Consider the following 14,517-nt stretch of genomic DNA (forward strand, 5'->3'; position numbering starts at 1 on the left):
GTCGTCCGTATCAAGCCCATGTTAATTACAAGCAAGTCTATGAGGCAATTTACATCAATATATACAAGCAACTATATATTAATGTTTTGTTTACGTAAGCCAAGGATTAAATAGAGGCCAATTAGTACTTTGAGATTTCGACATTGCATGAAAGTAGGAATTTCTTTTAGTATCAAACCCATATTAAACTAATCACTATGATGTAACATCACAATATATGCTTTTTTGTATTGAAAGACTAAGTAATTGATATGGAGGTGCCATGGAGAGAGATGGGTCAGAGGGAGAGGAAGCTGTCTTTTTTCACTCAATTATTTATATTTTATATTTTTAAAATATAATATATATAAAAAAAAAACTTAAAGAGTTTAGTGTTACAATGTAGAGGCAGAACAATATAATAATGATTTTGAAGGGTGATAATGTGATATGATCTTTTTTATTACATTTTATTATTAGTCATTATTTGGTTGACTGGGAATAGCTTGATCTTTTTATATTTTTAAAGTATAATAAAATAAAAAAATTATTTTTAAAAATAAAGTTTATTTCACTCATAACCGAGGGCTTTCTGAATTTTCACCTAATAAATTAGAGTTTCGACTTAAAAAGCTTAAATTTATGTGATAGAGGTGAAAACAAATCAAAACGATCCAGCTAAGGACTTCTTTAGAATATTTGGCTATTTATAACCAAGGAACGACATCGTTTCGCTATATTTTCTTCGAAAACAATTTTTTTTTTCTGGGAGCTTGGTTTACTATTCATTTTAAACAATAAAAAAACCTCTCAAATTTTAATTTTATGTAGTGTAATTTGATTGGGGTTGACCCAAGAGTAATAGAACTCTCATCATATATGATGGGCCTAAAAACCAGATTTAGATTTCATGAACTCAATCCAGAAAGAATGGCCCACGATCTCTATTTGTTGGACTTCATGTAACTAATGCCCCAAGATCTTTCAGCCCAACATGCGGGCCTCTTTATCTATTACACAACAAATGCAAGTTCAAAAAAAAGAAAGGAAAAAAAAAGCCTCCTCCTAGGAAAATCCACCACAAACCCCAAACAAAACCCCCTCAGTACTGTCTCCTCACCCTTTTTCCTCATTCCAAAACCAACTAGCGAGCAACAACACAGATAAGGAAAATCAAAAACCTCACCAGCAACTCACCAAGAAATGGCTAACTTGAGGACGGCTGTGGACTCACAATTCTGGGACCAACCCATTTCTTCCTCACAAACCCTAGAAGGTTGTGCTTACTCCATTCCTGGAGACCCATTCCCTCTTGAAGTCACCAGAGCCAGCAAAGCCCTTAGAGTTCAACAACTCTCTGTTTTAGGAAATGGCTTCCCTCTTGGCACCATTCCCTCTTTCTCTCCTACTTCGACCAAGGACCTTGGCTCCTTTTCTCTCCAGTCTCTCTTCCTCAAACTCGCCACCTCTACCAGGTAAAATGATAGCAAAATGTTCCCTTCTTTTTGGCTTACTTCTTTGCTACCAATTGGTGTGATGAATTTGACTGTGTTTTTATGTGCAGCTGGCTAGGATTAATTGGCCAATTTAGACCAAAGAAGCTGATTTCTTCTATTAAAGGAGAATTTACTAATGCTGATGAATTTGAATGGCCTGCATTTAAAGATGTAGCTAAGCATGTTTTTGACAAGTCGATTTATTCCCTTGGTTTATTCTCACAAATCTCCTTGTCTTCATCTTCTGTGTTGCTAAGCACAGAAAGGCATGGTGACAAGAGGAGACCACGCTACAAGATGATGCTCTGGCATGAGGTATTCGGGTTTTTTTTTTTTGCATTCAATGTCCATTTTTCTATTCTTTAAATTCAGTAGATTATCTTGTAGACATGTCAAATTTTGTAAATCCCATATATATAATATATATATATATATATATCCGGACATCTTGTTTTACAGATTGTTTTGTAAGTCAATATAGTTTTTTTTTTTTTTTTTTATGTCCTAAGTTAAGGATTTATCTTAGAATCGTTGATTTGTGTTCTTGTTGTCGAAAGGGTATGCCTTCAGGGAATTTAAGTGCAAGGTTGTTAATTCTTGCTGAGAATTTGGTTGTAGATAATGAACACACAGATACAATGAGGCTCGTCAACCAGTGGAGGCACCATTTGTTACTATTGGACAAATTTCTCCTTTTGTTTTCTTCCAGAAGGGAGAGTGGAAGGAAGGATTGGTCCGCACTATCTATGGGCAGGATGCCTGGAACCTGTGTAGTTTATGGTAGTTCTATTATGAGATCTCTCGCAAATAATCAACCAAACCTTGAAAATCAAAATGATAATTAGTGATTCTGATCACAGATTGCTTGTTGTGGAGCTTTTAGCTTGTTATGCGGTCTGCAGTGATAGACAGTTGCCTTAACTTTGGCGATTTAACATGTGATTTTACAGCTTCCTGATCATGATATAACTTTGGAGGCTGCGTGGCCTGGGCTATTTCTTGACCACAAAGGGAAATACTGGGATGTTCCTGAGTCAATATCCTTAGATATGTCATCCCTTCCCGCTGAATCTGGGTTCCAATACCGCATTGGTGTACACAAAAACGGCGGTCATCCCCAGCCTGTTAACACCTTAAATGGTGAGGTACCCTGTGCTTTGATGCCTGGATTATGTGCAAAGGCTGCCTTTTCTTATGAAAAGAGAAAGGATTTTTGGAGGCAAAAAGACAAAGTTGATGATACTGCGGTGAAGACAGATAAGGGAAAGGTTAGGCACCTGTCATATGATATGCGCCTTAGGGAACCTCATGCAGCAATATCTGGGATTATTGGTATGTCTCTGCATTGTATTGGGCAGCTATTTTTTACTAATTAACCTGGAATTTTTGTTTTCTTATTCAAATTTGTTTACTACAGTCTTCTGCAGCTGCTGTAGCTTCTAGCAATTTTATTTAGCTCTTCATTTCTTTTTTATCATATTATGCTGCACATTATGATATGCTGTGCTTCGTTTCTGTTTATGGACACATTTTTTCTTTCTTTTGGGTGGCCCATGCACAATCAGTAATGCCACTCACTTGTGCTCCCTCCCTTGATCATCCAAGAACTTAAGTGGATGGAGGCGTTTCTTTTTCATGGAGGCAGGGATGGAAAATGTTTACGGAAAAAATGTTGTATCTGAAACTTAATATGGAAACTAGGATGTGACTGCCTTGTTTGCCATACAGTAGTGAATTGGAACTGGTTGTTTGAAGTTTCTCATGATTCATACAAATTACTTGCGTTCCCTTTTTTCTTTTCACTCTCCTTTTTGAAAGAAAGCTCTGCTTTGCAATTTGTTACTGGCTTCTTATTATATTAATATTTGTATTAGGTGGCACCTCTGCGGCCTGGTTTGGGGGCAGTGAAAGCTCCCCATCTACAGAATCGCATGTTGATAGGGACACTTCAATTGGTACAAAGAAGAGAAGTCCATTAAATGCCGATCTGTTTGGCTCAGTTTGCTATACTTTTCAGCACGGGAGGTTCACTAAGCTATATGGTGATCTAACTAGGGTAGATGCTCGCCTGGATATCTGTTCAGCTTCTGCTGTTGCTAAAAGGGTTTTCAATATTTTGAGACGTTCTTCATCTAGTAATGCAGACAATCCACTGTCTTCTCCCAAGCTTAGTCTGATCCTCCAACAGCAGGTACTTTTTTTCTTGCTTCACCTTTGGCTGGCGTCAATGTCATAAGAAGCCAAGTCCTGCATGTGGATTCAATAACCTCTGGCTTGACTAAGCTAATCATGCAATTTTAATTTTGAGAACCACTGGAGATCCAGTTAAACGTTATTTTTTTAATATTGGATGATTTGAACTTTCAATCACCAAATCAATCCTTTTGGTCAGAAATTTTTTTAAATTAATCCGAGGCTCCAGGAGACACATAATGACAGTATTATTGCATACAGTGATACGAATGGGTTATAAACTTTTGGGAAGTGGTAAAAACTTCCCTGGGATTTTTCGTACTTGGCAAAAAGGTCTTACCTTTGTATACTTCTTAATGTGACAACATGCTTGTTGCAGATTGCAGGTCCAATTATGGTTCGGGTTGATTCAAAGTTTTCACTTGGTTCTTCCTCTGGGAAACGAGGCCCACATGTCGAGGATCTCATATGCAGCTTGAGTTACTCATTGAGGCTTTTACGCTCTGGGAAGGTTGTTGCTTGGTATTCTCCAAAAAGAAAAGAGGGGATGGTTGAGTTGCGCTTGTTTGAGTTTTAATTCATTCTGTACCTTTTTCCTATCATGATTTTGTCTTGAATACACTTGTTTTTTTCTGGAAATTTTTTATTGCAGAAAGCAAAAGAGCCACTTTCTTTTCATCTTTGTTTTTTTCATCATGATATAGAATGGAGGGGGGAGGAGAATGTAAAGTCGTCACGTTTTTGTGAATATATACAATTCACCATAAGTGATCAAAGTCTTGAGTTTTGTGCTTTCAGCCAAACTCTTCAAATGCATTGAAACGGTACATGTTTATGTCCGGTGACGATGATGCAACTCCAACAAGTGATAACATCACTACACTCAATAGTGCCTGCGGTGCTGAATTAGTGAAGTTCTGTTGTAGGATTGTGTGGGGTGGCAAGATCAGCACTGGACTGTCACAGACAGCTGATGTTGGTGAGTGGGCAACATCGCTGCAACTGCAGAGAAAGATGGCCCTGTGGTGCTTGTGCAATATCAGGTGGCAGGAGGATAGCGGATGGCGGGTTCCCTGTGGAGGTGAAAGCCCATCAGCTATTGAAAAGTTTTCCTTTCCCCCGAGCACTGATACATAAAACATGTTACTGGTGCTCCCAGCCAATCAAAATGAGCTCCAAAAACAGCTGATTTGCAGTGACAAGGATTTATCACTAGATTATGTGATTGTCAATTTCTAGGGAGTTAAATTCCGGATAACAATTTGCCTTTGATTGTCAATTTTTTTATCTTCTTAATCAGAACACGGACCTTGGTAGTTAACAATTAAGGTGTTTGATAAAGAAATGTCTATCAGAACTCAGGATCGTCAACGTCAGCCATTAATGCATAATATTATTGGCTACCTGAAACAAAAACTCCCGTTTTTTTAAACATCGAAGGAGGGAGGTTACACAGCACATAACAAGGAACCTCTAAATCTAGAGTTTACTTCAATACAGAGTCTGAAGATCCCACATAACTTGACACTGACAGAATAGCGAAAGTAGGTCTTTTCAAAATTGGCAGAAATCCAGAGATATCACTCCACGACGGCCAACAAATCACCAGCTTTGCAAAAGCAATGCTTAGCATCTGTTCCCAAATCAATCTGCACAGTTTCAGGAAGTCTTATAAACACATCCAGGTACAATAAAAATGCACAATTAGCAATACAATGGGCATAATGACCATTAGCTCAATGGTCAGACATGTCAATTACAGCAGAATCAATTTTACACCTACAAAGGTCAAAGTGTGCATGCACATGCTAAGGTTAACAACTCTGGGAGGAGATGGTCATACCCTAGGCAGATACAAAAAAATATCAGCGAACTTCGAATAATCACATAGAATAAAGGCATGTGCCTAACTGGATTCTACAAACATACAATGTTTCAATCTGGAGTGAAGAAAGAATTTGTATTACCTGATTACATGGAAGAACATGTCACAAAAAGAGTATTTGCCATGCTCCACTGTCTAGATGATGGCATACTATGGACATCATATTCACTCAACGACAAGAGAAATTTGTATGACATTAACTCCAAGAAGTATAGGTATTCTAAAAGTTGCAAGAAAGCAAGCATTTTCATTGACCAAGCCACAATAATCAGGTCATAAAATTCAGGATTTCGGGACAAAAGGCCTCATGGCTACCATATGCTCATATGGGACCTGTTTGTGTGTGTATGGTTTGATATTTATTTATTTTATAGCAAACTCTTTCAACATAATGATCCGACAGATTCGATATGCTGTCTTCCAGACATTCAAGGGGGATTTGATCCCATACAAACAGGTAGCTACAGAAGCACACTCAGTGAATTCACATGTGACATCCAAGTCTTCCAAACGGTAATGCCACTTACCTCATAAGCATTGATGTCCGAGAAAAGAACCTGCAAAATGAGGTATACTTAATGAAAATCACAATAGTTATAGGAATGAAAAATCTCAGAGAATAGCAGAATTAACAGCATTGAAAGCAACAAGATGGACTGATCGTTTATGAACCAAGAAGTACTTATTTACCTTCTTTCCTGCCTCCACTTCCCCAACCTCAGCACCAACAGACAAAACCTAAAACAGAAAACTCAAGATATAATGCTAACAGCAAAAAAGAATCAATCCATCCTTCCTAATAAGAACAAGAATGAGCATTGTACATAATTCATACCTCCCCCATTAGATACCGCTCAAATTTAACAGCTGATTTGGGCAACAAAACTCCACCGGACGATTTCTACAATGCAAAATTCACCAATCAGCATAACAACTTCTTAACAATGGGATGTTTACAACATAGGGAAATGCTTTCTATGGGCATCAAGATATGAAATATGAATTGAAGCAAAAGACGAAAACACATCACCTCAGGAAGGTCCTCGAGACGGATAAGAACTCTATCAGCTTGTGGAACAACCTACAGCAATACCCACCATATTAAAACTAAATCCAAAGCTTAAAAAAAAGATAGGATAAAAACAAATTAGTGAAACTAAATAAACATAAAAAAGAAAAACCTTAGTGGGTTCCCATTTCTTGGAAATCGCATTAATCCTCAAAGAATTCCACTTCATTCCTGGTAAATAAATGACAAGAAACAAATTTAGCGGAAAATAAATACCATGCGCATTAATTTTTCCAGCAAGAAAGTAGAGAGATAGAGAGAACAACAACCTGCGAGTTTGAGCTGAGAGAGAGAGAGCGCGTTGGTTTTGTTTACCGACAGGAAGGGTCTTGTTGTTGGTACAGTAACAAATGTAGACGCCATGGCTAGATAGACAGATAAGGCTTTGGCTGTGCAACGGGAGAACAGAGAGAGGAGAGTTTAGCACACAACAAGGGACCGTTTGGCACAAAACTTGTCTAAAACCCTCTTCATATGTGTGCCCTGACACGTGTTCTAAGGGGAAAAGCTCATTTAGGTTCCTTATCAAATTACGAATAAGTTCTAAATAGTTTTATTTTTATCCATTTTAGTCCAAAGATAATCCACCTGTTTGATGAAAACTAAAAGATTCAATCCAATTTGTATATACTTATCAATTATTTTATTTAAGAGTCAAAATAAACTCCACTCTTCCCTTAATTACAATTTTAGCACGAGAAATATAGCAATTTCTTTTTAATACAAGCTAGTGAAAGCAAGGAGAAAAAATAAATTTAAAACAGTTTGATACTAAAGTTGTCTTTCAGGGTAAATTAGGGTTTATTTTATCATCTTGGATTGGCTGAAGTGCTTAGGAACCCATACAAATTAAATGAAATAACTTAAATACCATTAGAAGCATATGGATGGAAGGTTGATGATTTTAAGGTGATGTTTGGAGTAAAATTGGTAAAAGAAAAAGATTCAGGGTTTAACTGATAATAGAGTAATATATTAAGGACTAAATTGAGGTTCCTATTTTAAATTTCCAAACGCCAGAGTTCTAGAGGGTTCTTTTCTTTTCTTTTTTGTTACATTTTCTGTTTTTTTCCCCTTCCTGTCTCCGATTGAGAGAATAAAAACGTTCACGTTGTTTTACAAATAAAAGGAATTTTCATGATGCTTTAGTTCAATCTTGATCTTACAATTCAAATTAACGGCTAGCATCATAGTTTTGAAATCCAATTTAGTCCAGCAGGTCGGCTAGTTAAGAGCTAGAACTAGACTAAGTTAAAAAAAAAACAAAAAAAAAAATTCGATATAACCCGGTTGATTCGACAAGATCTGGTTATAATCCTTCTAAAATAATATCATTTTAATTTTTTTAAAAAATATCTGATCCGAGTAATCTGATGAAAACTTAAAATTTAGAGTAGATGTAAAAACTATTGCTAGGATTTTGTAGTTTAAGTTTTTAGTTAAATTAAATATTCTAACTAAATAAATAACAAAAAAACACCATTAAATAAATAACAAATAAAATATTTAGATTTGGAATTTATCATTCTCCCTCTCAATTTTCCATACGGTCAACATACTAATTCTTCTCTCTGTTCATATAAAAAATTAATGGAAAAACAGCCTCAAGAAAAGAAAAAAAAATAAGAAGGTAGGATTCCTCTACCAAATTTAAATTTTAAGAGATAAATCACCTTTTAAATTGATCAAATTTTATAAGGTAAGTAATCTCTCAATTATCTTTTAATTTGACCAAATTCATCGAGGTAGGTGGCCTTATCAAAATTTATGATCAGGCAATTAAAGACTAAATTCAAGATTTCAGAAAGTTGGTCAAGAATATTTCAAGAGGTAAATAGCTTCTTAATTTGACCAAATTCAAGATTTTAGTCAAATCGAGCCATATTCTTCACGTATCATTGACGTCCCTATATTTATATTTCTTCACTATAAATACACGTTGTCTATTTTTCATATCCACCACTGCAAAGCTACTCTTGAATATTTTATTAATTTTCTCTCTAGCAAGCTACGTGCAGACTATTTACTCAAGAGACATCATCATGTGTTCTACCAGTGTCCTCGGTTTGATTAGCATGATGATCTTTATCTTGTTTCTCTTGACGACTGGAGCTGTTTCAGTACTTGATTATGGAGCAGCACTTACTAAATCTTTGTTGTATTATGAAGCTCAACGCTCTGGAAAACTGCCTCCTAACCAGAGAGTGCTATGGCGTGGAGATTCCGGGCTTCAAGATGGCAGCGATGCTCAAGTAATTATACATTATATATAGAAACATTTTACAGGAACACTGTCGAATGTAAAGTTTGGGTTTCCAATGGCGTTTACTGTGACAGTGCTTGCATGGAGCACTGTCGAATTCCAATCCCAGCTAGAGGCCAAAAATGAACTCTCAAATGCCATGGACGCCATCAAGAGGGGCACAGATTACTTCATCAAAGCCCACCCTCAGCCAGACGTCCTTTATGGTGAAGATGGTGATGGTGATTCCGACCATTCTTGTTGGGAGAGACCGGAGGACATGACCACTCCGAGAACTACTTTTAAGATTGATGATCTAACCCTGGTGCTGATCTTGCAGCTGAGGCTGCTGCTGCCTTTGCTGCTGCATCTGTTGCTTTCAAACCTTCTAACCCTACATATATATGCAACTGAATTAATAAATCATGCAAAACAGGGACGATATTTGCTACAATGAATTAATTATTCATGTCATAATTATATCTCTTATAATTAACAATCACGTTAATTTATAACAAATGGTTGCAGCTCTTTGAGAGTTTGCTCGTAATCACCCTGGTCAATACCAAGACAGCATCCCTGTGGCTGGAAAATTTGACTCCAGCAGTGGATATGAGGTGATTAATTACAAATATATTGATGAACAAGTGAATTAATATTATATATAAATGCAATCCGTACAGGCTGATTACATATTAGGATCAAATCCAAATAATATGAGATATATGGTTGGATTCGGATCAAACTACACCAGCAGCTACTCCTACAGCTCCAGCAGCAGCAACACCAGCTCGGAAACAAGAAGACCACCCGCAAATGTTAACAAAAGAAACACAATTTAAAAGCAAGCAAAAAGCGGGGCTGGGAACATACCACCATTGGCAATCTTCTCCGTTGTGCGATCCATCCAGAGTTTTCTGAATTCTTTTATTTTATTATGTTTTTTTTTATATTGTAGTAGGGGTTTTTTTTATTTAAAAATACATTAAATAATATTTTTAAAATTTTAAAATTTATTTTTAATATCAACGGATTCAAACAATCTAAAAATTAAAAAAAAATAATTTGAAAAAAAAATAAATAATTGTTTTTTTTAATAAATTAAAACGGTTTGAACTGTCCAGCTGTTTGAAGAAATTGAGAATTGTGGGCCTTGAAAAACTGGATCTCTCTCGACGGGCTTGATCACTGACAAGGAGACCGCGTGAAAACGGTAGGTAGGTCCCACTTGAAGGAGGTGCCTCGATATCTGCGCTCCATTTCCATGAGTGTGTGAAAGGGAAGGGAAAGGGAGGGAAAATAGAAAAACAAGTGTCCAAAAAGGCACAACAACGTCTACTGCCTCGGGACCACCATTCCCATTTCTCCTTGATATCTGCAACCCTTTTATTCCCTTTGTAAACAATAAACAAACACTTTTCTTTCCCGGAAAATAAAACCCATTTTCCTTTCCTTTACAATGTTTGGGAAATAAGTGAGACCCCTTTTCTACAGTTTTCTTTCCCTTCTCCCTTCTCGTTCTCTCTACCATTGATGATGGTGGCGAAGAAGCATTATTGTTGCTGTGAATGGAAGTGGATTGTACTTTGCCAGCTATTCCTAGCCACTGTTGTTTGCTCCAGCCACAATGGTAATATCGTTTGCTTTTCTTTAATCTTATTGACTTCTCTGAGAATGCGATGCTACTGCAGCCCCATGAGTTTTTTTTTTTCCTGATATGTTGATCAAGTAGTTTTGTGCAGTTTACTATAGTTGTTCTTGACTGATAATTTGCTGTGCAAGGTCTTACCACTCTTTGGTGATTGCAAATTTGCAAGTGTTAAAATTAAAAGGATAGGAATCCGAGCTTCAACATTAAAAAAATTGGCTTTCCTAAAAATTAAGTTTTAGGTAGCATTAGTAGCTCTATTCATTACTAGAAACTCAATACTAGAGCATCAATTCTAAAAAATTTGCATGTTTATCCCAAATAATTCAAAAGAACTACCTGGATCCCAGAACTAGGGATGATTGTGCTTGTAAAGGAAAAATATGCAAACATCATCTATGCGCTTAAATCAAGTTATAAATATAATTCTGGAGGCATCAAGGATAGCTTCTATCTGGACCTGCTGTTTAGCTGCTGTAATGAATGAAGGGATGCATGTATCAACAAGCGGAGTAATATTTTGTCTTTATCTGAAAATTATATCTTTTGCTGCAAAATTTAAAGCTTTAATAGGGAAGGCAAGCTTAAGTTGGTCAAGTAACGTGATTTCCATCTTGTAGGCAACAAAGTTCATAGCTTCTCTGTTATATGATTTGACTATCTACATTAGGAATCTTAAAGAATTGGGAGTCACTAATTAATTTTGTTTCTAGAGGACAGATTTAGCACCAGAAATTCAATTTTCTACCATGCAATTCACGCACACACATGTAAAGGGACTTGCATGTCAGAAGAAACTTTAGGACACAGGATTTTTTGAGCTCCTGGGTTAAACTTTGGCCAAAACCATTTTATGGTGAATTTTCATTTGCATGTGTTGTTACGAAGCCCAACTCAAAAGGATTTTTAAGCATCTCAAGATAAGTTGGAACTTATGCTTTAGTCATTGATAATTATGACATTTTGAATACTAATAAATGCTGGTTACTGTAATTGCACATCAACAAGCTAATTTTTTTAACGGTGCATTGTTACATGCTGTTGATATCAGGGAACCCTGCGAATGATCTTGTTGATATCATCAATAAGAACCGAACATCCCAGAAACTCCCACAGCTGAATGACAATCCTGGTCTTGGCTGCATGGCTCTGCAATATGTTGAATTATGCAAGGGAAACTGCACTAGCAATGGTGTTGTGAATTGCAAGCCACCTGAAGATGACTTTACTGAGGTTTTTGGTCCAAATTGTGGCGTAGAGCTGCCCACATTTGGCACCGTAACTGGCCATATTGTAGGCTGTCAACCCAAGTACCTTGAGCCATCACCAGCCTTTTCCCATGTTCTGGTTAAGGACAGTAAAGCCTTATCCATAATAAGAAACAAATCGCATACAGAAGTGGGAGTAGGCTTGGTTGGGGCTCATAAAGGTTCCTTCTTTTGGTGTATTTTATTTAGTGATGGCAAGACAAATTCCTCTTTTATTCTTGAAGATAACGGCGAAGGGATCAAGCAAAAGAAGGGGTGCTTTAGTGGAAGCACTTTTCCATGCAGCAGTGGACAGAGGATCCCTGTTTTTCTTAACACTGTTTTGGCCTTAGTTCTTCTACATATTAGTCTGCTACAACACTGGTATCCAACTTGGTAATGTGAATTATTTTCTGAGATAAAATGTGCTCGGATATTTTGTTATATAGGTGTTATATAGGTGGGAGGACGTTATTCTCGTTGTTGAAGATCCTTGTGAGAGTTGTAATGTTTTTCCACATTTATCATTTTCTTGCAGTTTATACCAGTTCATGTGTTTCAAAGCTGCGACCGTGACGCTTTTGCGGATTAATGCTCTTAGTATACTAGAACGAACACTGGCATTGGTTTGAAAGCTATTTACCATGGCTATTCCATGGTGCTTTTCCTTGCAAAGGAGATAGAGGACTGAAAACTAGAGCAGTTAGTGCCCCTATCTATCTCGCTGGAATGAGAAATTCACAAAACTTTGCTGTCATAAGACGTTTAGAGTTCCTAAACCATATAGGGTTTTATCTTCACACACTGTACATACCTCAAATAGAAACCTAGCTAAGACTAAGTTGGTTGATGCAAAAAATACAACCAAATTTAACAACATAAAGGAAGATTACAATCCTGGAATAATGATTATAGAAACCCTAGTAATGAAGAAAACAACAGTCCTAGCTAGCTTTTCCCCGTTGAGGCAGGAAACGGTACCAAATAAAAGAACAGTTGATAAAAATACCAATCATCGTCAAAAAGTTACAATCCTGAAACTGTAAACGTTAAGAATCCAAGAAAAGGAAAGACAAAGCAACCAAATTATGAACATTCAAAACACATAGCACTAAAAACAACGATAACACTAGTAGATATTCTCAAATTAATTAAAAGATACTTAGTATCTGTGTCTTGATGGAGAAAGAAAGAATTTACAAGTAACGAAGACCAGGAAACAGGTTGTCAAGCTTTGTCCGCACATCCTTGTCTCTCTTCTGGGGCTTTCTCTTAGGTTTTACTCCGGTCAATTGAAGAAAATCAAGTTCAATCTCCTCTTTCGTTAGCGAAATCGAAAAACTTCGTTTCTTGATCCCCTTCTTATAATTACTCGCTCTCTTTTTTTTGCTTACACCCTGAACAAAAATATGATCATGATCACGAGGCTCATCATTGCTATTTCCTTTCAACAACGATCCTTCAACATCATCAGTTGCATTCCCAGCTGGCCTTTTATTATTAATGAAACGAACTGATAGCTTAGGTTCTCTGATTTCAGGCTGTTGGTGAGGCTCGGTTTGCTGGGATGACATTGCAGAAGAGTTGAGCACTGACAAACCAGGAGGCTTCATAGTTTCTCAATCAATGTTTTTGGTGTATTTTTACAACCAGGGAGTGAGCTATATACAGCCTATAATCTATGTGGTCAATAATCTAGTATATTGTATTTATAGAGATTTTAGGGTTTAGGATATCAGTTGGATAAATAAATTCATTTTTTAATTGCAATATTTCACACACAGATAAGGTTTAACAACTTATAAATTATTAAACAAGAATTTTCAGTGCTTAATCCAATTCTAAATGGGATTTAATTGAGATTATCACTCTGAAATGATATTATTTTAAAATTTTAAAATAAAAATAAAATAAGTCTTTATATATATATATATATATATATATATATATATATATATATATATATATGTTAAAGACATGATTATAAAACATAGTTTAAATAACTATTTTTTAGTTTTTGTACTTTTCAGAAGTTCTAGACATCTAGTAACACTGGCTCTATTAGTTTTTCTTTTTCTTTTTTATTTTATTTCTCCTTTTAATATGACATGACTTGTTCTTCTTTTAAATTTGGAGAGGTAACATATTTATGTCTATTTCTATATTCCAACGCAGTACCAAGCGAAGGTTTTCGTTTCTACCGCCTCCATATGTAAACAATTTATTGGTAAAGAATCTTAAGTATGCGATTCAAATCATAGTTACTAAAATAGACCGCTCGATTCGCTTTATAATCTGCCAGTCAGAGTTTAGTTCTGGTTAGGTTATATTTTAACTAATTTGAAGGTTAATATATTGTTTGATATAGTCAAATACCACAAGCTTGGGTGATGATTATATATTATTCTCTAAAAATGCTATTACATTAGGTTTAAGATATGATTTTATATTACTTAATTAATAATTTTATATTACTCTAACAAGGTTTTAAAATATTATTTTATATTATTCTTTAACACATATCTCTCAGGTAAAACCTTTTTAAACTTAAAATTTAAACATGCACATTTTCACATTATATTGCTTTTAATTTGATGAGATATGAACACGTGACTACTTAGTCAACAAGGTTCTGATATCATGTTAAATATTTTTATTCAATTTTTGATGTATTTTTACAGCCAGAGAGCGGAGCTATATATAACCTATAATCAATGTGGTCAGTACTGCGGTATACTGTATTTATAGAGATTTTAGG

The 14,517-nt window shown here is 35.9% G+C and overlaps 4 protein-coding genes across 4 annotated transcripts; 3 read left to right on the forward strand and 1 right to left on the reverse strand.

Moving 5' to 3' along the window:
* The first annotated feature begins 1,032 nt into the window (after positions 1 to 1,032).
* LOC118034105 (protein TRIGALACTOSYLDIACYLGLYCEROL 4, chloroplastic) lies at positions 1,033 to 4,346 on the forward strand. Its single transcript, XM_035039298.2, has 5 exons — positions 1,033 to 1,454; positions 1,544 to 1,790; positions 2,426 to 2,807; positions 3,350 to 3,666; positions 4,048 to 4,346. The coding sequence occupies exons 1-5, from the start codon at positions 1,183 to 1,185 to the stop codon at positions 4,243 to 4,245; spliced, it is 1,416 nt and encodes a 471-aa protein (XP_034895189.1). The 5' UTR covers positions 1,033 to 1,182; the 3' UTR covers positions 4,246 to 4,346.
* Positions 4,347 to 5,035: 689 nt separating this feature from the next.
* On the reverse strand, positions 5,036 to 7,076 carry LOC118034107 (10 kDa chaperonin 1, chloroplastic). The gene is made up of 7 exons (XM_035039301.2): positions 6,892 to 7,076; positions 6,735 to 6,793; positions 6,584 to 6,634; positions 6,389 to 6,454; positions 6,244 to 6,291; positions 6,081 to 6,110; positions 5,036 to 5,317 (listed from the first exon to the last, which is right to left on the reverse strand). Exons 1-7 carry the CDS (start codon positions 6,983 to 6,985, stop codon positions 5,249 to 5,251), a joined length of 417 nt encoding a protein of 138 aa, XP_034895192.1. The 5' UTR covers positions 6,986 to 7,076; the 3' UTR covers positions 5,036 to 5,248.
* A 1,864-nt stretch (positions 7,077 to 8,940) lies between these two features.
* Positions 8,941 to 9,278, forward strand: LOC118034177 (endoglucanase 6-like). Its single transcript, XM_073404428.1, has 2 exons — positions 8,941 to 9,106; positions 9,205 to 9,278. The coding sequence occupies exons 1-2, from the start codon at positions 8,941 to 8,943 to the stop codon at positions 9,276 to 9,278; spliced, it is 240 nt and encodes a 79-aa protein (XP_073260529.1).
* Positions 9,279 to 10,176: 898 nt separating this feature from the next.
* Positions 10,177 to 12,306, forward strand: LOC118034106 (uncharacterized). Its single transcript, XM_035039299.2, has 2 exons — positions 10,177 to 10,494; positions 11,564 to 12,306. Exons 1-2 carry the CDS (start codon positions 10,398 to 10,400, stop codon positions 12,157 to 12,159), a joined length of 693 nt encoding a protein of 230 aa, XP_034895190.1. The 5' UTR covers positions 10,177 to 10,397; the 3' UTR covers positions 12,160 to 12,306.
* Positions 12,307 to 14,517: the final 2,211 nt, after the last annotated feature.

This window comes from Populus alba, chromosome 14 (genome assembly GCF_005239225.2).
Source record: "Populus alba chromosome 14, ASM523922v2, whole genome shotgun sequence".
NCBI classification, from domain to species: domain Eukaryota; kingdom Viridiplantae; phylum Streptophyta; class Magnoliopsida; order Malpighiales; family Salicaceae; genus Populus; species Populus alba.